At 32.9% G+C, this 21,494-nt stretch overlaps 1 protein-coding gene across 1 annotated transcript in view; it reads left to right on the top strand.

The window, feature by feature from the left end:
- Positions 1–588: 588 nt before the first annotated feature.
- Positions 589–21,494, top strand: part of LOC128228839 (carbonic anhydrase-related protein 10-like) — a 72,777-nt gene continuing 51,871 nt past the window's right edge. The window contains exon 1 of the mRNA XM_052940353.1: positions 589–758. Coding sequence (XP_052796313.1) covers positions 677–758 — 82 coding nt within the window. The 5' untranslated portion in view covers positions 589–676. The remainder of the gene's footprint in view (positions 759–21,494) is intronic.

The raw sequence follows: 21,494 nt of genomic DNA, 5'->3' as shown, positions 1-21,494 counted from the left end.
AAAACGTGTTTACAAGATTGTTTTGATATATATGTTTTAAAACCATAAACGACACTGTGAAACAAAGAAGAGGAGTAGGTAAAACCAGATAGATATTGAAACCGATTTACCTCCAGCGTTGCTGCTTGAGAAAGAAATGTTATATTGCTTATAGGATATTTGAACGTTCGCTAGCCGATTCCAAAATAGAATATATAACTGTGTTTTGAAGCTTCATACAACACTTTTGTTTCCACTCGCTTTAATCACCAGCAACTAGCATCGCGTTTCGTGTTAAATTATCGTGAAACATTGTCTAACTATTTTATTTCAAAAATGTCTTGAATAAATAACGATAACACTTTGATTTGAGGTTTATTTCTGATATTACAAACCAATGAAACTTTAAAAGGATAAACATGGTAGATTCGTGAAAATGGAAGCGTCTAGGTGATAAAAAATCGTTCTTTCTTTACAAATGGATAGAAGGTTTAAAATATCGAATCATGATATGATAACACGCATCCGTTGGTTGCTTCTGAAAATAAAACACAAATGCCAAGTTCGCATTCACTTCCTGTTATTCGAAAGAAGCGACATTTACTAATGCGCAGTAACTAGACGAAATAAAATATATTTTAGACGAACACCTGATAACTGTAACAATATAAGTGTGGACATATGCTACTAGAACACCATGGATATTTTTCCAGCATACATTGATGCGGTGATTAAGGTGTATTTTGGACTTTTAGTGACATGCGTAACATCAGCAACAGGTATGCGCCTTTATTTCGTTAACGTGAAATTGATAAGCTCAAACTAAATATTTGAATATGTGAATATACTTAAAAATAACCCAGAGCGTATAAAAGTTGTATGAATACTCGTATATAATCAATAATGAGGAAAGCGTAATTTATTCCAATGCATACAAACATTTGGGTTTTTTTTCCTTGAGACATAGACTTTGTTATAATCTTTTTTGAGACAAAAACAAGATACTTTACTTCTTCGAACAAATTGATTGATTTTGTATGTTATTGTTTATCATTAATAATAAATCTTAAATTTAATAAGTTGTCGGCAATAAAAAAAAATAGTTCATGCCAGTAGATTATATCTGAAAGATTGAAGTCTGAAATATAGGTTTCATAGACAGGCAACACAATTAGTTCATGTTTAAGAGCAATATATATTACACACGATAGTATACGATTGACATCATAACCATTACTACCTCTTTTTTTACACGCCTTTCATTGATATATCTATCAATTTAACACTTTTTATTTGTCTGTTATTGAGACATAGAGCAAAATTCCAGGTTTCGGTTTTAAATTTAACTCATATTAGTAAGTATCACTGTAGAGTTAACCAACTCATCTATTAGAAATACAAATATGTTTGTGAAATATCGTTCCAATAATTTTTACTAGTAAAATAATTGCTATATTATTTGATTTATTTATTATTTGTGATTTTATGTTTTATCTATTTGGCGTTTACCCAGTGCCATTAGACCGGGCTTATACTTTTACTACTGAGCTTGTTTCTGTAGCTTTTGGCATACATATTGAGTCTCAAAACCTTTGTGTTTGAAAGGTTGTTGACTAAAAAGATGCTCGATCAAAAGCGGATTGCCTTGCATGTTTATAATCTTAATCTTTTATGCTATATTAAACTGAAAGTCGTCGTCGTTGGACTGTCAAATTTGGTTTGTTTATTTTGTTTATGTTTGCAAACCTTTACGATCTGGAAACGTCTTGAACTGCGATTTAATTTGTCTCAAAATAATTTTCAAAAGCCATACGCTGGTAATGAAACTGAATTCAGAAGTGCATCTGGCTAGATGATTACAGACCACACATGACACCCAAGTGACTCGTCTTATAGAATTTACCATTTTTATATGTGAAATTAACACGTTGGTCAATCAAACTCTTTAATTACATTCAATACTCGAAGGATTCTTTAATGATCGCCTAAAGTCCGGCTGATGATTTTCTAATAGGTTCTAGAGCAGATGTTACATTTAATGGTCTTTTATTTACTAAGGACTTGGAATTTGCAACACTTGTGGTATACTCAAGTGTTACATGAGCTCTGTAATAAATGTATTCAACATTAAACAAGTGGAAGTCAACATCTGTTAATGAAGTTTGGAGTGGACGTACGTTTTTATTAAGTTAAGATTAAACTTCTTTTAGAATTGATTGTACTTTCTTATATCCTTTTTGCTTAGACAGTCTCGATACGATATTAAGAGCGAGTGTGTTCTTGTGGTATGGTGTAATTTAGGAATTTCTGAGAAAACCAAACTCACATTCTCTAACGCATGGAATCGAGTCCGGGGACAACTAGGTGAGACACGAGTGCGCTAACCACTGCGCAAAGCAGATAACATATTTCAATGCGGTTTGGAATAATCTTTCTTTTTTATTTTACATTTGCATTATATGTTGCTGATTTTATTTTTAAAACTTCTTTTTTAATTGATACTTTATTTTTTTAATATTAATAGTTGTCAATCTCTTAGATGAATATAATTAACAAGTGTAAAAATGTTGTACATAAGTTATACAGAAAAACAGGCATCGGGGCAATTTCTTTACTTGTCCTCTCAGGATTTAATAATTTTGACTATTGCCAGACAGGCTCTTTAACAAACGTTTCATTGCATGACATGTGAATAGAAATAAATTAGGTTTTCACAAATAATTTTAAAATGTAAATAATGCTAATGTCTGTTAAAATTCGATGAGGCGCTTGCCATTAGTACTGAAATGATTAAGGCGGACTACTATTCTACTAAGTTTCTCTCATAGATTGATATTTCCATTTCAAAACAATATTGCATTTTACACTCAGTATTATCGGTTGGATTATATTAATAACCAATATAAAATTCGTTTTATTATGAACAATGAATTTTTGATCAATAATACAGTTGAAATTGGTTTACATAAAATATATATACACCCAGAAACCTTTAAAAGCTGCGTAACGTAATCTGTGGGTTGAAATACGTCTTCTTTAGACATATTTGAATCATTAATGACTACAGAAAGAGTGGGCCGAGAAAAGTACTCAGTCGATAAACCGTTCTAGTTTGTGTCTAACCTTCATAGCATTATCATTGTATCTAATATGCTTGTAAATCCTGCATCTTACTAAGAATCCAAATGAAGTTTTCCATTCATTAAAAGTTCCCACCTTCGTCAACATTTCAGATTTGTTTTTATATACGGACCTTTGGGAAATATCGTTAATTGTCAGTAAGATACTTCCGGGTTTTATCTAAATAGAAAATCAAGCTTTTCAGGAAACTATTTTTCTATCTTCAGCGAGTAAAGTTTTAGTTTGCCCACTGGAATTGGCCTGATTGGGGATATTGAAACGAATTATATCCATTTGTAATGATTCTACCTATCTATAGGTGCTGGTGTGGCCAAACAATTCAATAAAAATATACTTGAGGTATAATAAGATTCCATCAGTGAAACGTATTACGAGAGACAAACATATGTGAGTTACACGATAGATGACATGCTTTTATGTTACTTTTGCCCTAACGCGTATGAACAATGATGCATGTTTCTGGCAAATAGAACAATTTCCCGGAGGCTTAACAGACAGACGTTGCTGTTGTATTCTATGTTGCGACAGGTTTTAATGAAAGGAAAGGTCAACTAACAACAACAAAACAACTTGGATGTGTCACTCGAGTGTGATGCTCCAGGCCTATGGGATGCATGTTTCCGATGATAAACAATATTGCGAGATGTGCAATTCAGCACATTTCAGTTGTCCTTTTCGTATTCTTCGGCAACTAGGACTCTAAAAGTTTCATTCAAGAATATTGTATTTCATCGATTTTAGTGCAATGATTATTTTCGAATGATGATATCAGATATTTCAAATATACTCTGACTTAAAGTTTAATGATTGACCAGGCTGCTTTGTCTTCCTATTTCTTATTGAATTTGCATAACCACACATTGGGTAACCTGACAAACGTTCGTTGTTCCATTCATTCATTTTATTCAATGGATGATTGATATGTTTACAAACTTTCTCTGTGATTATGTTTGAAGAAATACAATCATAACCGAATTATCGACATTAATTATATTCTTTACATCAGATGTATCGAATAAGTTTCTTTCTGAATAGTATTTTTGAACAAAAGTGGCGAGATAGCTTAACGGACCAAATTAATACTCATTCGGTAATAGTCCCATTCATGTTAAAAAAATACAAATGCCCACGAAACAATAATGTAAAGATTACCTAGTAGTCATAAAATACCAGAAATAAAGAACAATTCCGTTAGAACATTGCACCACAAGCGAGTGTCAATGCTTATCTGTGTAAAGGGTTTTGCAAAGTGATCATTTTAGCAGATATTTGGACTTGCTTCATGTATGCGTACTGTGTCTTCGACGCTGAAGACGACACACCATTCATTTGTTCAAATGGATTAGAAATAGCTCAAAGTGTATTTCCTTCAGTACAAATACATAAATCAAGCAAATGTAATATTTTGAATGACAACTTCTTATCAAGAATGTACTTTGAGGTACTGACTTACTGCTGTCAAATGCAAATTCTGATAACAGGACCACGTCGACAATTAAGATCAACTCTGAAAAAAACTCATTTTCCATGCAGTTTTATTCTTTCTGTATTTGAGTTAATACAATTCCAATGGGCATTGATGTCGTTTGCACTCAAAGAGATACGTTCTTTTTATTATCAACAGCTAGGTTTCATAATTTGATGAAAAGTGGTGCATGTTGATGACAATTAAAACTTAGGCAATACAAACAAACGGTGTTGTTGCGTATTTTGCGGCCTTTGATGACATTAACGGTAAAATAATAGCAACAAAACCACTCTCATAACCAACCTGTGCCACACGAGTATGATGATAGAGGTGTCTGTGATAAATGTGTCCAATGATTGATAATGGAGAGAAGTGCGCAACGCACTGAGTGAAACACATAATATGTCGTCAAACCTACTTCATAGACCGATTGGTTTTGTTTATTGCAGCCTCGCATAAACCTGTTATTGCCCTTTCATGTGGTTGTTATTGTGAAAACGATAAAATGTTCATGTTCAGGTTAATAATACATGTCGGTTCTGGACTGTTATATATCTTTTACAAGCAAAGATGTATTTGACCTCGTCTGTATTCCAATGGCAAAGATAAATGTATGAAATCAACAATTACAACGAAATCACCCTGAAATATGTTTCAAATAGTATGCGAATTATAACCCCAGCCTCAACATGATAAAGACATCTGTAAGAAACATTTTTCACACAAGAACTCATTATCAAATTAAACAGTTGTTGACATATATTGTAGAGATAGATATTTCGAAACAAGCATAATGAATTAAACATTTTCAGAACAGGAACATTGTTCCTAAATGCAGACGGCAAAGGTTATTTTTACCTTTCTGAAACAACACGCGTAGCAATATTAACAAGAAATACTTGCCATTATCTCCCAAAAAACAAATGTAATTTAAGACTAGAACTGCACGTCGCGATCTGAAAAGAAGTAAATACTCTAATAGTACATTTGGGTGATTAAAAAATATATGCTACTTCTTTTTCTTTTAAATGGCATTCCAACAAATAGCGGTGAAACCAAAACACAATCGAAAACCTAAACATCCTGAAGATTACGAGTTTCAGTTTCGCACAAAACAAGTGTGAGTAGCGTGGTTATTACCTACAAAAAACGCAATGGTGACGATTTAGTGCAGACAAAGCGAACGAAATAATCAAATTGGTATATAGCTGATACAAATGTTTGTCGGGTGTTCTTGATAGAAGGAAGAAAATAAATCAATAAGGAGCTGAACCGTCTATTTTATATGTTATTGTGCTACAATTGTCAAAACACAATTCAATCAAGCTGTTTCGCAGACTTAAATGGAAACACCGCAAGATTGGAAGAATTTATGTATACCCTGTTTTTGTCATTCGGAGACATCAAAGTGTAAGGAGCTTATGAAAGTTGCTAAACACACGAACACACACATATAGGGCCAAGTGTTATAAGGAAATAATGAGAGCGGTTTGAAGGAGTTCATGCTATTATTTTCGGTTTAAGGCTTTTCACTTTTTCGCAAAATATAAGTCCAGGGTCCATATACTCTATCGTATTGAGTCCGAGGTTTAGAATTTGGCTCAGAAAACTGAATTTTTAAAAGTTTCAAAATGTCTACAATGAAACTCATTCGTCAAAGTATGTATGGCTGATTGAAGAAAATATTATTTGTGACAAATGCAGCAATGTTTATCAATTTATTATTTTGCTGTATAAATATGTCAGATGTACTGCTTTTTATGAAAGACTTCTGCTTCTTTAATGCTTACTAAAATTATATTGTACTTTACGTATGTTTAGTCGATCACTTTATTATTAATATGCACATTTGCTTATTGTTTTTCGACGTTTTGCTAAAATTCAATCTCTAATATAAATATGCATAATCCTTTTAGCCGGCTGACAATAAGCTGAGCGCATCGAGGGAAAAGGCGATATCGAAGTTAACAGGAATAACTGAAATTCGATTTAATTGTGTCTTGCAAATCTGAATAATTAAAATTTCATTTCAAACAGAGACATTTCTGCTAGCAACTTGACCTGAATTTCGAAGGAGAGTGTAAATAAAACCTGGTGAACAATAAATTCGTTCATTACCTAATCAAGCTTGTATATTGATGCAGTATATTATTTTTTTATAAAAGGAAATACCTAATGCGAATATAAGATAAAAGCCATGCTCTAAATTAGTTACATACCTATTTGCTTAAATGCAGCGGTAAAAACGAAAAGATAGTATTTTATTATTTAAGAAAGCACTTCCAACCATAAACAGTCGTGCTCTGTACACTAACAGTAAACTTCCGTTACGGTTGCGCCAGATGAGCTTTGATGGACACTTTTATATTGTGCGTGCTGTCAGAGATCCAGAGTTATTTGAAAGCATAATGAAGAAAGTGTGTTCCGTTTGTGATATTTGAAGCGAAATCTCTTTCAAGTTATATGATAGTTTGCCGTGTGAATAAATATGGTCACAGACGATGTTGACTCCGATAGTACTGCTCGTTTGATTTTCTGTGTATCTTTGATATTTAGTTCATCGTCAGTTCGTGAAAAAAATGTTGTCATTTAAACTCTTAAACGATTAAACTCTTGATGAGAAAAATAGATAGATACTTTTACTTGATAATATGCCCTTTACTTACATCGATTATTAAAGCACTCTGGGAATTGATACACAACAACAACAACATAATGTGCAGATCCGGGCTTTAAGTGCCTACATGGAGTTTCGCCATGTTATATGCAAATGTTCTCAATATAACGAAGATCGTGATCTTGACAATGTTTTGTTTTGTACAAAAACATAGTCATTAGCTCTCTGTTTTCTGAAAAGGTAGGCAGTTTTGATAATGTTTTAGGAAGAGTGAATGCATGTTACTAATAATTTCAGTATTTATCAAGGGAGTTGCTTCAGACAAAGGCTAATGTAGAGTTCGATATTGTATGAGTGTTTTTATTTAAGATTGATGAATCGGATACTGCGCAATGTAGCAGTTGTCAGTAATGTGACCTAGTGTCTTTTAATAAACGACTTGCACTCGTAAATATTATCATTAGACCACTGTGTTTAATATTGTGGGAGGCCTTAATGGATTGATGACAATAAAACTGCAAGATATAACGATTTGTCAATTACGTACGAACTTGCCGTTCAATAATCTATCATTGCGTACGTTGAAAATGTTGCTAGCTTACATTAAAAATAAAGTAAAGACCCCAATCGGTTTAAAAAAATAATAGGATAGGGTTGCTATCATATCTGTAGCAAATATAAAGAATTTCACTTGTTTAAATGTAGTAAAGGCACTGATATTACAATTACCAATGCATAGAATGAAATAACGTTGCGTATATGTGAAACCTGTTTTTTAACTTTAATGCCAAATTTCTTTATACAAAATTCAATAAACATTAAGTCTAAATAACAAAAAGCGTTTATGAATAAGGGACGCATTTGTATTATTATCGTAAACATGTTTCCCAATGTTGTAAACGATACTGAAAACATGCACATATATATTAATCATAAGCGCAGAGAATGGTCATGCAATATTCAGATAAGATATTGTTTAACCAAAACCACAATACTTTATGGATACATATACATCCTACAATCTTTCAAACGAATCATGAGCAAAGTATTTTCCTCGTTAGAACTATTGTTGAACGTTCCAGAATGACCGGTAATAGTAACAAGCGTAATAATACATCTGATACCTTAATACAATTAACCAGTGGATCATGGTGCTATGTTGCTGTTATCTAGCAGCACCGATTCAGGACTTAAAAACGTGTTCAACATTTTCCACTTTAAAGCCTAACATAGTTCAAAATCGTAATTGCTTTTTCTTAGCACTCAAAATGTTTAATGAAACGCCCGATGGAGAATTTTCGTAAAACTGGGGTATCCTCATCAGAACTACTGCGACAGAACACTGTGATAAATATTGTAAAATGTAAAAGTTAGTATTGAACATTATAAATTTATAATTATCGGTTTACATCCATACTTCAACGGCCCTTCTCTTTTACTCTGAACGCTTTTTAATATTGATGTATGTGTGGTCTGTTTGTGTTGTTGGGATGTTTTGTATCTATCGCTTAATGGCTTTCGGGCCATTAACGTGTGCGTCTTAACAGGATGTTTAGTTGCATTTTTGTCTATTGGGCTTGTCCCTCTAGTATTCATTCCGTCATTCGTTGCTGAAAAAACAAAGACAATAATGGCAACATTATCAATATCTTATATCATTGGTTTGCAGTTATTTACGCAAGAATTTGTCCTTTCCAAGACAAAAATTAAAAAAAAAGTTGTAAAAATGGTAAATCTGTGAGAGTGCAGCTTAAATACGTAGAGATGGTTGAGATAATTTGCAAGCCGTTCAAAAAGTCATTAAGACAAGTACTAAACGAACAATATCAAAAGCGAAACGTGTTTAAAATAATACATATTCTTATTTTAAACCATTTACGACACTTTGAAACTTATAAAGCAAGTAGAAACAGATAGACATTGAAAGAATGAAGGTATTTTGTTTCACCTCCAGCGTTGTTTCTTGAGAAAGAAAAGCTATATTGATTATTGGCGCCGCAGTGAAGTGCGCGCCTATTATGGAATGGGAATTTATTTTAGTTAGTGGTAGGAGCGGTTTTTAAGTTGGTTGACAGTTGGGTTTTACTGTTATTTTATAATGATTAAAAATGCAAATGGGTGGCGATTGCATGGGTGTTAAAATGTTATTTATGGTTGAATAGATAGTCTTCAATTTAATTTTAAAGCATCATTTCGGAAGAACGAAAAATAAGTTTAATAACTGTTCCCGATTTGTTTACGCTTTCCGATTGGTTACTTGAAATATCTGAAATGTCATGTGCCGGAAATGTAAAATGTGTGGACCGGTAATTATGTGAATGGGAATAATTATGTTTTGTGTTGTTTTGTTATGTTTACTGCATTGATAAACCATGAGGTAATCTGTTTTCTTTAATCTAATCGATATTGGAATTAAATGTTCACCTAACTTTATTTGCTTATGTGTTGAAGGTGACATTAGTAAAATTTTATTACGATTGTCCCCGAGTCGTAACACATACCGAATGTTGCTATTTTTGGAACCAGAAGGTATTTCCCCGCTATTCATAGGTCAATAATGGAATTTCTACATCGTAGTAGTTGGAAACTCGGGTGATGTTTTTATCATGAATATACGTTTAAAATAAGTAAACACTAAAAGTGCACACTGACAGTTGATTACGATACACCTAACAATTTGAGTCATTACAGTAAAACATGGATTATAAGTGAATTATACGCGTAGGAGAAGATTTTCTGTCGAATAAAACGAATGTCAACAATCGGCATGGAACTGGGATATCCCCCTAAATGATTAGAACTGCAGTGAACAAGAATAATTACTCTATTTCAGCGAATTGCAAGAGTTATTCCCTTTTTTCCTTTTCCTGTCCGTAGCATAACAAGAAAACTACTTTTTGGAATTTCATTAAACATCATTCAATGGTAAAGCACAATAAGAGGAAGTGCAGTGCACAATGACTATAGCTGTATTTCAGCTAATTACAGAATTATTGCCCTTTGCCTCTTTTTCTTGACCAAAGCATTACTTTCAAAATACTCATGGTATTGAAATAAAACTTGGTATATGGATAGGTGGCAATGGCAAATAGTACAGTGCACAAGCACCCTAATTCTGTCGTGTTCATTAATGTACCACACCCCTTATGAAATGTTCAACTTGAAACTCTTCAATTTGAATGCTTTAGCCTATGTTGTTAAGCAGAATACTACAGATATTTTGAGAATTTCATGGATGCGGTTCGATGCATTGTAATATGCTTGTTTACCTTGACATTTCTTGTTTTTCAACATATAACAAATGCATAAACTATTAAACGGCGCCCTTTATGCTTTGCATCAATGGTCTTTCATGTAGGATATTTGTACGGCTGCTTGCAAATTTTAAAATAGTCACGTTCACAGTATTGCTTCTACTCGCTTTAATCACCATCATCTATACTTGAGTTTCGTTTTTAATTAACGTATAGTATTTTTCAAATCATTTGTTTTAAAAGTTTCTTGAATAAATCACAATAACGCTTTAATTGGATGTTTATTTCCTGATATTGACAAAACAATGACACTTTAAAAGGATGAACATGGTTGATTCGTGAAAATGGAAACCTCTTCATGATAACATTTCGTCTTACTTTGCAAATGGATAGTAAATAACAAATGCCAAGGTTTCAAATACCGCATCATGATATTATAACACGCAACAGTTGATTATCCGTGAAAATAAAACACGAATGCCAAGTTCGCATTCACTAGCTGTTAGGAGATAGGAGCGACATTATTTAATCACTCAACAACTTGACATAACGATATATTTTGGATGAATATCTGATTATTGTAACAATAGAGGTGTGGATTTATGCTACTAGAACACCATGGATATTTTCCCAACATTTATTGATGTGGTGACTAAAGTGTATTTTGGTCTTTTAGTTGCATGCGTAACATCAACAACAGGTATGTATCTTTATTTGGTTTACATGAAATTATGAATCTCCATGTATTAAGAGAAAGGGTTATATAGTTAAAATTGAACACATAACATCTTAACAATGGTATGCATATCTGTACTTGCGGATAGCATAGTTTGTTTCAAACAAATATTTTAGATCATTTAAATTGAGACATACAGTTAAATATTTACTTCCCTAAGACATCAATAAAATAGTATGCATCTTCTACTAGTGTTAATAAAGATTTCCCTACACCTTTCAAATTTCTCTGCTGTTAATATGTGTGTTTAATGAAATATAATTTCAGAATTTAAACAGGCATGAGAATTGGGAACTTTAAAATATACTTAAGCATTAATATTTGGTTAATTTGTTCTTTAACGAGACATGAATTGTACTCTAAACAATCGAAACGTTTTGTTTATAAAAGTATGTAGCTTTTGGATAACTTACAAACAAAGGAAAACATCCGCCTAGTTTTGCTAGTTGTAAATCTGCAATTTGACGATCTTAATTTCCCCTGACACGAAAAATCAAACATCAGAAATACTACATCTTAGGCAATAAACAAAATATGTCATGCCAGTTAAAAGATATCTGGAAAACAGAAATATAGTAGAATAATATTATTTCATAGACAGACAATTCAATGAATGCATGTTTTAGAGCAAATGCATGTAACACGATACTATACGATTTACCACATCACCACTCATTAATTTTAAAACAAACGTCGTTCATTGATTTATCTATTCAGTTGACACCTTTTTTATTTGTAGAATAGTATTTTTTATGTCAGTCATTGTAGAAAAAAACATTGTTAAGTTTACTTTCTCATCTTTTTAAAACATGCATCTTTTGTGAAATGTCATGGAATCTTTGTAAAAGGCATATATTTATTGCTATATCAATACATTTTGTCGCAAAACTATTGTCTTTTAGTGACTGCTAACTAAGAGAAGAAGAAACACATATCGAGTGCTAAATAAGTTTGACAAGTTAAAGTAGTATGCCTTTCACGTATATATTCTGCAATCAATGCAATCCATGATAAAAAAGGAAAAGCTTCGTCGCGGGTGTGTCTAATATGTAGTGTTCTGTCATGTGTGCATTCCTTTTCAACATGGAAACGCCTTGACTGCGATTAAAATTGTTTCGAAAATATTTTCTTTCATAGGCGATTTGCTACTATTGAAACTAAAAGCAACACTCACATGTTTACACACAATTTCAGGGAAATTTTCATCTGACTTGACAATTACAGATAACAGTGACACCAAAGTGAAATTGCCATTTTCATATTGGAAAGGAACACGTAGGTCAATCAAATTTCTTTGATTACATTCTTCAACCGAAGGATCCTATATTGATCGACCAATGTCCGGCCAATCTTCCAACAATAATGATGGTAATCTAGTTTTTATTTACTAATAGATTCTGGCGCACGTCCTCACGCTCATGGAACATGTAATTGTCATTTCTTTACTGATTGCTAGGAATTTGCACCTTTTGTCATATAGATAAGTGTTTCGTGAGCTGTATAATAAATGCACTAAATATTAAACATGTAGAAGTCAACATCTTTCAATAAAGTTTGGAGTAAACTAGTTTGCAAAAAAGAAGAATTTTAGATTAAACTTACAATAATTATATAGAACGTTGTAGATGAAGTTGCAAATTCACTCCTGTCGGCACGATATTTGACCGGTGCGTGGTTTTTGGGGAAATCGGAGTATTCTGAGGATAGCTACTTACCCACTTGTTGACCACAAACCAAACTCACATAGTCTAATGTTGGGAATCGAACACGGAGCGTGTGCGCTACCCACTATGCTAACCGAACAACATATTTCAATGCAATTTGGGATACACTTTCTTACTTATTGTACATTTGACCAGACATTTTTTTTATTTTGTTATTTTTGAACCTTGTTTTTCATTGATTTTCGTCTTAAATTTTAACAAAATAAATGTGTAAACATGACGTGATTATTAGTTATACACAATAACCGGAATCGTGGCAATAGTTTGCTGGTCCTTCCATGACATGGGGTGAATATGTATTGCCGACAAGACTTTCAACAACTGTTTTTTCTGTTGGACATGAGAATTTCACTATATATTACACAATGACAAGTTAAAATATGGATGAGGCTCGCGGAATTAGTATTTCATTATTTCAGACGGAAAACCATTCTCATACCCCTCTCTCAAACCAAAATTTGTTCTAATTGAAATCGGTATTGCGTTCAACGCTCTGTTAATCTTAAACAATATACTTCATAATTAGTTGTATTATTTAAGGAATGAATTGCGGGGTTGATGTCATTATCGGGGTATGAACGCAATTGGGCTGGTCCAAGTGTGTGGAGTCCGAAGCACTTTCTTAAATGTTGATTTATATTTTACGGGACCTGCTGACACAATACAAGCACTAACAAGATCAATAGTTTTCATGTATATTGTTATGCGATGAATTGCGATCCGAACATATCCGAAGATGTTGTGTTCATCGATAAATGAATGCAATTGCCAAAAGTCAGTTCATTTAAGGAATGGAAGTTGAGGTGTAAATATATAAAAATGACTCTCGGTAACACGGTTGCAACCAATACACGTAAAATATGTACACAGTGATATATGGTGAACAGTGTGCATTAAATAACATACTATATATACATATTCTGAATATTGATGACCGTACCAATGAGGTAACTAACAATTCTTGATAAACATACCTATTCTTTTTATATTTATATATAGTATGTATGCACCTTGCTATTTGTGTAGTTTTGTGCTGTTTTTCTATGTGTCTTGTTTGTGATTTTGTGTTCTTTGTCTTTGGCGTTTGCCCAGTGCCACTTAACCGGGCTTATGTTTAAATTCTTTGCTACTGAGCTTGTTTCTGTAGCTTTTTGCATACTATAAGAAAATATGAGCCGAGAAAGATATCCAGTCGATGAACCGTTTCAATAATGTGTCATACTTCATGAAATAATAAGTATCTCATAGAAGCTTTGAAATGTATTCTTCTTCATTTAACGTATACTCAGATTTAAGCTATAATGCCAACAATATTACACGAGCTTAATTACAATATAACCATCGTCTAATAATCAGTGCATGTTATTTGAAAGTGCTCTAATAATTTGCTTCCCTAATGTTGTACCATTTCCTTTTTTCCAGAATCGAATTTGTCCATTCAATCAAGTAACCCGCCTCAATCAATGTTTCAGCTTTGTTTGCCTCAAATTCCTTTGGGAAATATCGTAAAATGTCAGTAACATACATTCGATTTATATAAAAAAAAACACCTACTGGCTTTTCAAGAACAATTTATTCATCTTCCGCGAGTAAATATGAACTTTTGTCCTCTTGAATATACTTATTTCGGAAAACAAAAACTAAAGATATGTGATGCTTTGTACCTCCCTATAAGTTCCTATTAAATTCACTAATAAACTCACTAGAAATGAATTGATATCAGATTCCATCAGCTGTTCGCTGTATGTAGACAACAATTTATGCACATAATAGTATGGACTTTACGTAACTAACTCGCTATTTCCATTACACGTAAAAAATGTACAAACATGCCGTAGTTGTTTAAAGTATTTTGAAACTAGTGTTGATTAGTTACATCACGGAACTATAACATTGTTTCAAGTACATTTGATTTGTTACATCACGGAACAGTGGCAGGTCACTAAGAGTATTTCAATTGTAAAAGCCCGAAATATAACAGGTATCAGGAACATTTCATTTCCTACAGCACGAAGCAATGGTATTTGATTTGTTACACGCAAACAATAACAAGTCTTACTCGCACATATTCGCAAGCATCTACCATCAGTTAGTACAATATATTTTGTCTAAAATATATAAAATTATACAATATATCGTAGTTTATCGGGAGCGTTTTTACAGTTTACACCGCAACCATTACGTAAGATTCTTATAAAATCTATATCTAAATAGCATAAAACTGCTGAGGAGTCTGACAAAAATGTCAGACATTTTACACATATATTTGGTTTTATGGTTGCTTTGCATACATAGTTCAAATCCTTCAGAGCTTGTTCTCTGCATTATTTCCGCTAGTTTTGGCGTGTCATCACGTCCTTGTCGCTAATAAACAACAATATAACATTGCAACTTGATCCCTTAATTCCATTTGCCTTTACCATTAAATTAACACTGCCGGTAATCGATTGTTGCTCTACGTCTGGGAAAGGACCTTAAAAATTGACCAGACTGTACCAGCTCAATATGCATTCTTGTAAATTATGCAGTGGTATTTCTGGGCATGTTTTTGTTATAACAAACCGTAATATCAAAACTTTGTTTTTTATTAACACTTGCGATATTGTCGACGGTTCTTTAGTTTTATCAGCATTATGTAGCCGACTGCGGAGACAACCTACGTGGATTTGTTGTTTTCTTCTTACTCTTCTAAATGGGCTGAGCAAAACGATTAATGTCGGTATGTGTACCAACATTCCAATGTGAATGAAATATTGGTGCTAAGCCCAGTAGTGAAAGGTTTCATTCAAACCCTGATTAGAGGCAAAAGATAAGACCAAAATGACCCAAACGACACTGAACGAGGGACACAAAAGTACAAATACAACAAACATACCAAACATTTAAAAAGCATTATCGATAAAAAATGGGATAACCACCTTGGAACAGTAAGTGAACCTGTAGTTCACTGTAAAGAGAAGGAAGGTTCATTAACACCCTCGTCTGTATGCAGAATTATATTTGTATTTACCGTCATATATCGGAATGAGATAAGAAACCAAACTCAAATTTTTCTTATTTTCCATACCAAATTGATATTTCGTTCCGCGGATTTACCGCTCCTATTTTTTTGAAAATGTAAAAAAAATATTTATTTTTTTTGTGCGCCCGCACCTCCATTTTGATAGCCAAGCAGATTTTTTTCAGGTAGTAAAACGCTTAAGATAATCACGTATATTTTTTCTACGCTAGTTTTCGTGTTTTTGTAAAGGGAAGTTACCGATGCGTAGTGTTTTTATACTGTATATCGATCGGTTTAGCATGGGTTTCAATAAATTCAATCAAAATGGCGGCTTCCGGTATAAACAATGTGGCTCGAAGTTTGGAAATTAAATCTTATTTTTGACAATAACTATGTTTTGAGCATGCTTGAAGTCATTTTTGATCGTCTCAAGCACTAAAGGATCATTATTTAAAGCAATCATTATGCAATAAAGCATGTGTATCTAAGACTGGTAGCGATTATATTGCGTAATTAGTGACTCGTTTTGAATGGAAATCGGACAGGTCAACTTAACTGAAACATAAATCATTGTTTGGTCCAAATTGATGTATCGATCTCATTTTTGATCAAATTCTGTCAAAACAACAGTTTTGAACAAATATCTTTTCACAAATAGCGGTATAAACACTGGTCTGGATATACCTCAACATAAGTAAGCCTAAGTTTATCACCTTATATTTTGTTTTTATTTGCAGCATAATCCGGGATTGTAATGCACTTGTCAATTGTAACCACTGCCGTCAATTGTAACCACTGCCGCGCCCATCCCTCGCCCTTGTTCCAGGGGTATACCGGGGACAGCAGAAGCAATGGGCTGTGTTTTTACTTTTCAGGTGGCCCCGCAGTGAAACTTCTCCAGGGGTTGACAAACCCTAGCTGTGTTTAAATATCTTAACGTACTAAGTTTTGCTATTTCAATTTCAAAATATCATTCAAAACCAATTTTTCATTTTATCCCTTTCAGGCATCTGTTAAAGCTTTCCGTTGAAAATCGCCCAAGTGAAAAATTATGACCCTCGGGTAATTATTCTTTCCAACTAGGGCAATTATCAACCAAAAGCCATGGTCAGCCATATATTATTTTATCAATAATATACTTCATGACGGTACACAATACAAATCCTGAAAATGATATGACTGAATTGTCGTTAGCTCATTAATACATGATGTGTTTCAAAATTGTGTTTGTATTTATTATAGGATTTTACACAGGTATACAATTAATTGACATACTTTAATTAAAATCAGTATGTAAACATGACAGAGTGATTAGTTTAGTGTCTACATAATAAAATGTGTTGCCTACAGAAGAGAGGAATTATAGTATATGCTTTAAAGTTTCCTTCTCTTTTCTGTCGTGATTATTTTATTTTGTGCATATTATATCCTTTTGACTATTATTCACGTATTATCGGTATAGTAAAACTTTTTAATTTGCTCAAACTTTGGATATCTCGAAATTGGAAATGTTTTAATTAAAAAGATAGTATTTAAACCAAACCAAACCAGATTTGTATTTGATTATGCTAAATCATTACAGTTGCATACAGACAAACATCGAACTATTACAAATGGTATTATTGGACAAATTGAAAACAATATGTTTCTCTATCTTAAGGATCGTACATGAATTTACCTGTTTTTCTATATACATGTACACGTAATCTGATTTGTTATAAACGGTCACATGATCAAGCTCAATACTCCTTGCGCCCGGAGTAAAGTTCTATACCTGACAAAATGGTGAATAGATCAATTTTAAAAAGAAACACAATTCCAAATACTGCATTCTATCATAGATATATAGAGTTACATTTGCATTACGCCTGCAACATGTGCAATGTCGATGATAAATAAGGAAATCTGATACATTTCGAAAATTCTAAATAGAAGTTCCATGCATAAATGAGACAGCATACATGTTGTAACACATTTTTGATAAATCAGGGTGAAAGAAATACAAGCGTAAGGTTGACGCTTTCTTAAATCAAACCGGATTGTGTATTTTTGTTCTATATTAAACAACAAATACAATCTCCTCCATACAAATATTCACAACGGGCCCAATAAGAAAGCATTTGAAGAACCATGCATCCGTGAGCAGGAAGTTACTTTTAAGATACAGTCAACCATTACTATGATTCGTTGTGACAACTCGACACATTTGTATCAATATATCCTCAGCTTCTAACAGTGTAACTATTTATAAATCTTTAAGACCATGACCTATTTTATAAGTTTGCTGGGGAAATGGGTTTAATTATATTGAAAGAAATATATGAAAGTATTCCTTGACATTACATTGTAACTTATTTCAACGGCCGTTGACTCACTAACTGAAAAATGTAATAACAATCAGCTTTAAACATTGTTTTTACAATATTGATTATTCTTTTTCAGTCAAACTAGTTTCTGTGTGTGTCTATATACAAATAGATCACCTATCGATTGACATTGATCTTTAAAAGAATTGCAATATATAGCAAACATTAATGGTCGTTTATGATAATAAGTTCTGTTAAGATTAAAGCAAACAGCTTCTGTTTCAGGATCATTTATTTGTAAAAATGCATGTGAGTTTGGTTTGTGGTCACCAAGACGGACAAGTTGGTTTCCTCCAGGTACTCCGGTTTTCCCACAACACAAGACCACACTCTCGAGTAACACGTGCCAACGATAATGATGAATATACGATTGTTATAATTTGTTTCACAATCGACGTAGAATATAATATAAAAAACAGCGCAAAATGTTTTCATTATATTACCAAATGAACAAGAACCCACTTATAATACAGCAATAAAAACGCATACCGATCCTTATCTTAGTAAAAGATGCACCCTTACTCCCAAAAAAGATTTACTACAATTAATACTATTGTTTTAATATTCCAAAAAGGATGAATAAATGTTGAAATCAATTGTTCTTATGAATGATCCGGAGTTTGATTTGAAAGAAGTGTGCATTAAAAAGACGGTATTTCTACCTTATGCGACGATAGTAGATCATCTTTACGCATTCACCAATCATTTCATATTTTCGAGATTTCTGTTACTAAATACACGGTTACCAACTTGTTATCAGTTATTAATATTTTCCATAAATGCATTTTTAGTAAGTAGTTAAAGGTTTATCAGTTAACATTTATGTTTGTTTTACCTGTGTATATATTAACTTTGAATAAGAGTGTCACTTTAAGGGTATTGCACTAAATTTTGTAAGGAGTTTTGCACAGTTTTTGAATATAATTCAAGTGGGCAATATTGCCATTAGTAATCAAAGTATATACGTTTCTCGTATTTGCAACAGCTTGGTTCTGTATTTTGATTAAATTAAAAGTGATGCATGATGATGGCAATAAAGACAATTTCCCGGAGGCTTAACAGTGAACGACGGTGCTGTTGTATCCTATGTTGCGACGGTTTTTAGTGGAAGGAACGGTCAAATAAAGTCAAGGAAACATCCTGACTATTATGGCCGACCTGTGTCCCACGGGTTGGATGCTGGAGGCCTATGTGATGAATGTTTCCAATAAAATATAATGTTGAAAGATGTACACATTCGTGAATGAAATACATATTAAATGTGATCAAATATGCTTTAACAACCGCTTGGTTTTGACATTATATTTTTTCATGGAGAGATCTATTTGAGCTCGCCTTTATTTCAAAGGCAACGTGATTAAAATTGGTGTTGTTTTTTTCAGCGCCATATGCAAGCACAAAATGAACTGTTTGGCAACAAACATATATTGTCAAAGGCAATAACATGTAGCGCATAACAAAACATGTATCAAATCAACCCTGACTAAACCAAATTCCTGAAATATGTCTAACAGTTTGTGCCAATTAAACCCCCAGATTAATGGAGATGAAATCCACTTGTATTTCATGTAGTCTGATGTTGTCGCTTTTGTATTCTATGGCAACTAGACTCTGAAGGTTTCATTCTAGAATGTGCTTACCTCAATTATGCTTGTTTTGAAATGATGATATAAAATATTTTAAATATATGCTCCGCTGACTTAATTTTTAATTATTGATCAGGCTGCTTTGTCTTCGTCTTCCAAATTGTATTGGCTTCTACTACCCATTTGGAACATGTCATTCTTTCATTGTTCTACACATTCAATTTTATTCAATGGATTTATATGATATATTTACAAACTAACAATATAACTAATACAGAGTTATCGACATTACATTTAGATGCAAAGGCTAAACTTGAGCTATTTCATTTCATAGAACATGTTGATATTCGACAAAATAAAGATATATCGAATACAACAAAAGCGGTTCTTAATAATAATTCTGAACCGAAAATGGCAAAACAGCCTAACAGACAAAATGAATATTTCTTCGGTAACAGGACCATTCGTGTTAAAAGCTAAATTAGAAAATGAAATGCCCTAGGAACAAGGATGTGAGGATTTTCTTTTAAAAATGGTAGTACAAGCGAATGACAAAGCTTATCTGTATAATGTGTATTGCCCTGGCATCGTTTTGAACAGTCATGTTGACTTTCTTCATTTATGCGTACTGTCCTTGTGTGTGTCTTGGAAAGTTTCCGTTTCGCGTTTCAACTGATTCAAATTCCTGAGCGCTGATGACGACACACCATTCACTTGTGCCGTTGGAATGAAACTAGCTCAAAGTTTGTATCCTTTAGTAAAATATACATAAATCAAGCAATTGTTATATTATGTCTGATATCTAATTTTAAAAAAAATCTCTTTGAAGTACTGACTTATTGCTGTTAACAGGACCACGTCGACAATTAAGATAACCTCTAAAAATAATCAGTATCTATGCAGTTTTCTGTTTCTGTGAATACGAATTAAATGGGTATTGTTGCCACTTGATTTCAAAGAAATACGTTCATTTTATATCCAACAGCTAGTTTCTTTACTTTGATAAAAAGTGGCGCATGTTGATTGCATTTAAAACTGTTTTTCTTAGGTATTACAGGCAAACGGTGCTGTTGCATGTTATGGTGCGGTAAAATGAAAGGAACGGTTAAGTGACAGCAACAAAAACACTTTTATAACCGACCTGTGTCACACGATGCTGGAGGTGTATGTGATTAATGTGTCCAATGATTGATAAGAGAGACGTGCGCAATGCATAAAGCACATTTGTTTGTCATCAAACATAGACCGATTTGTTTTGTTTATTGCAGCCTCGCATAAAGCGGTTATTGCCATATTGTGATAACGATCAACTGTACATGTTCAAGTTAACAATACATCTTTGTTCTGGACTGTTCTGTAATGACAGTATATTTCACAAGTAAAAAATTATTTGACCTAGTCTGTAATTCAATGGCAAAAATGAATATATAAATTCAACAATTATACTAAAAAATCTCCCTGAACTATTTCACAACTAGTGCGCGAGTTATAACCCCAGCTTAATTGGGTTGGAATTAGCTTGCACTGCTTTTTGTACTTTTTTATGGTTCCTGATGTATTCAATATCAACTAAGATTTTGAAGGTTTCATACCAATTTTTAAAAGAGAAAATACTAGTCAGC

This window comes from Mya arenaria, chromosome 3, assembly GCF_026914265.1.
Source record: "Mya arenaria isolate MELC-2E11 chromosome 3, ASM2691426v1".
NCBI classification, from domain to species: domain Eukaryota; kingdom Metazoa; phylum Mollusca; class Bivalvia; order Myida; family Myidae; genus Mya; species Mya arenaria.
Note: the sequence above shows the minus strand (reverse complement) of the source record. Positions and strands in the feature narration are given on the sequence as shown.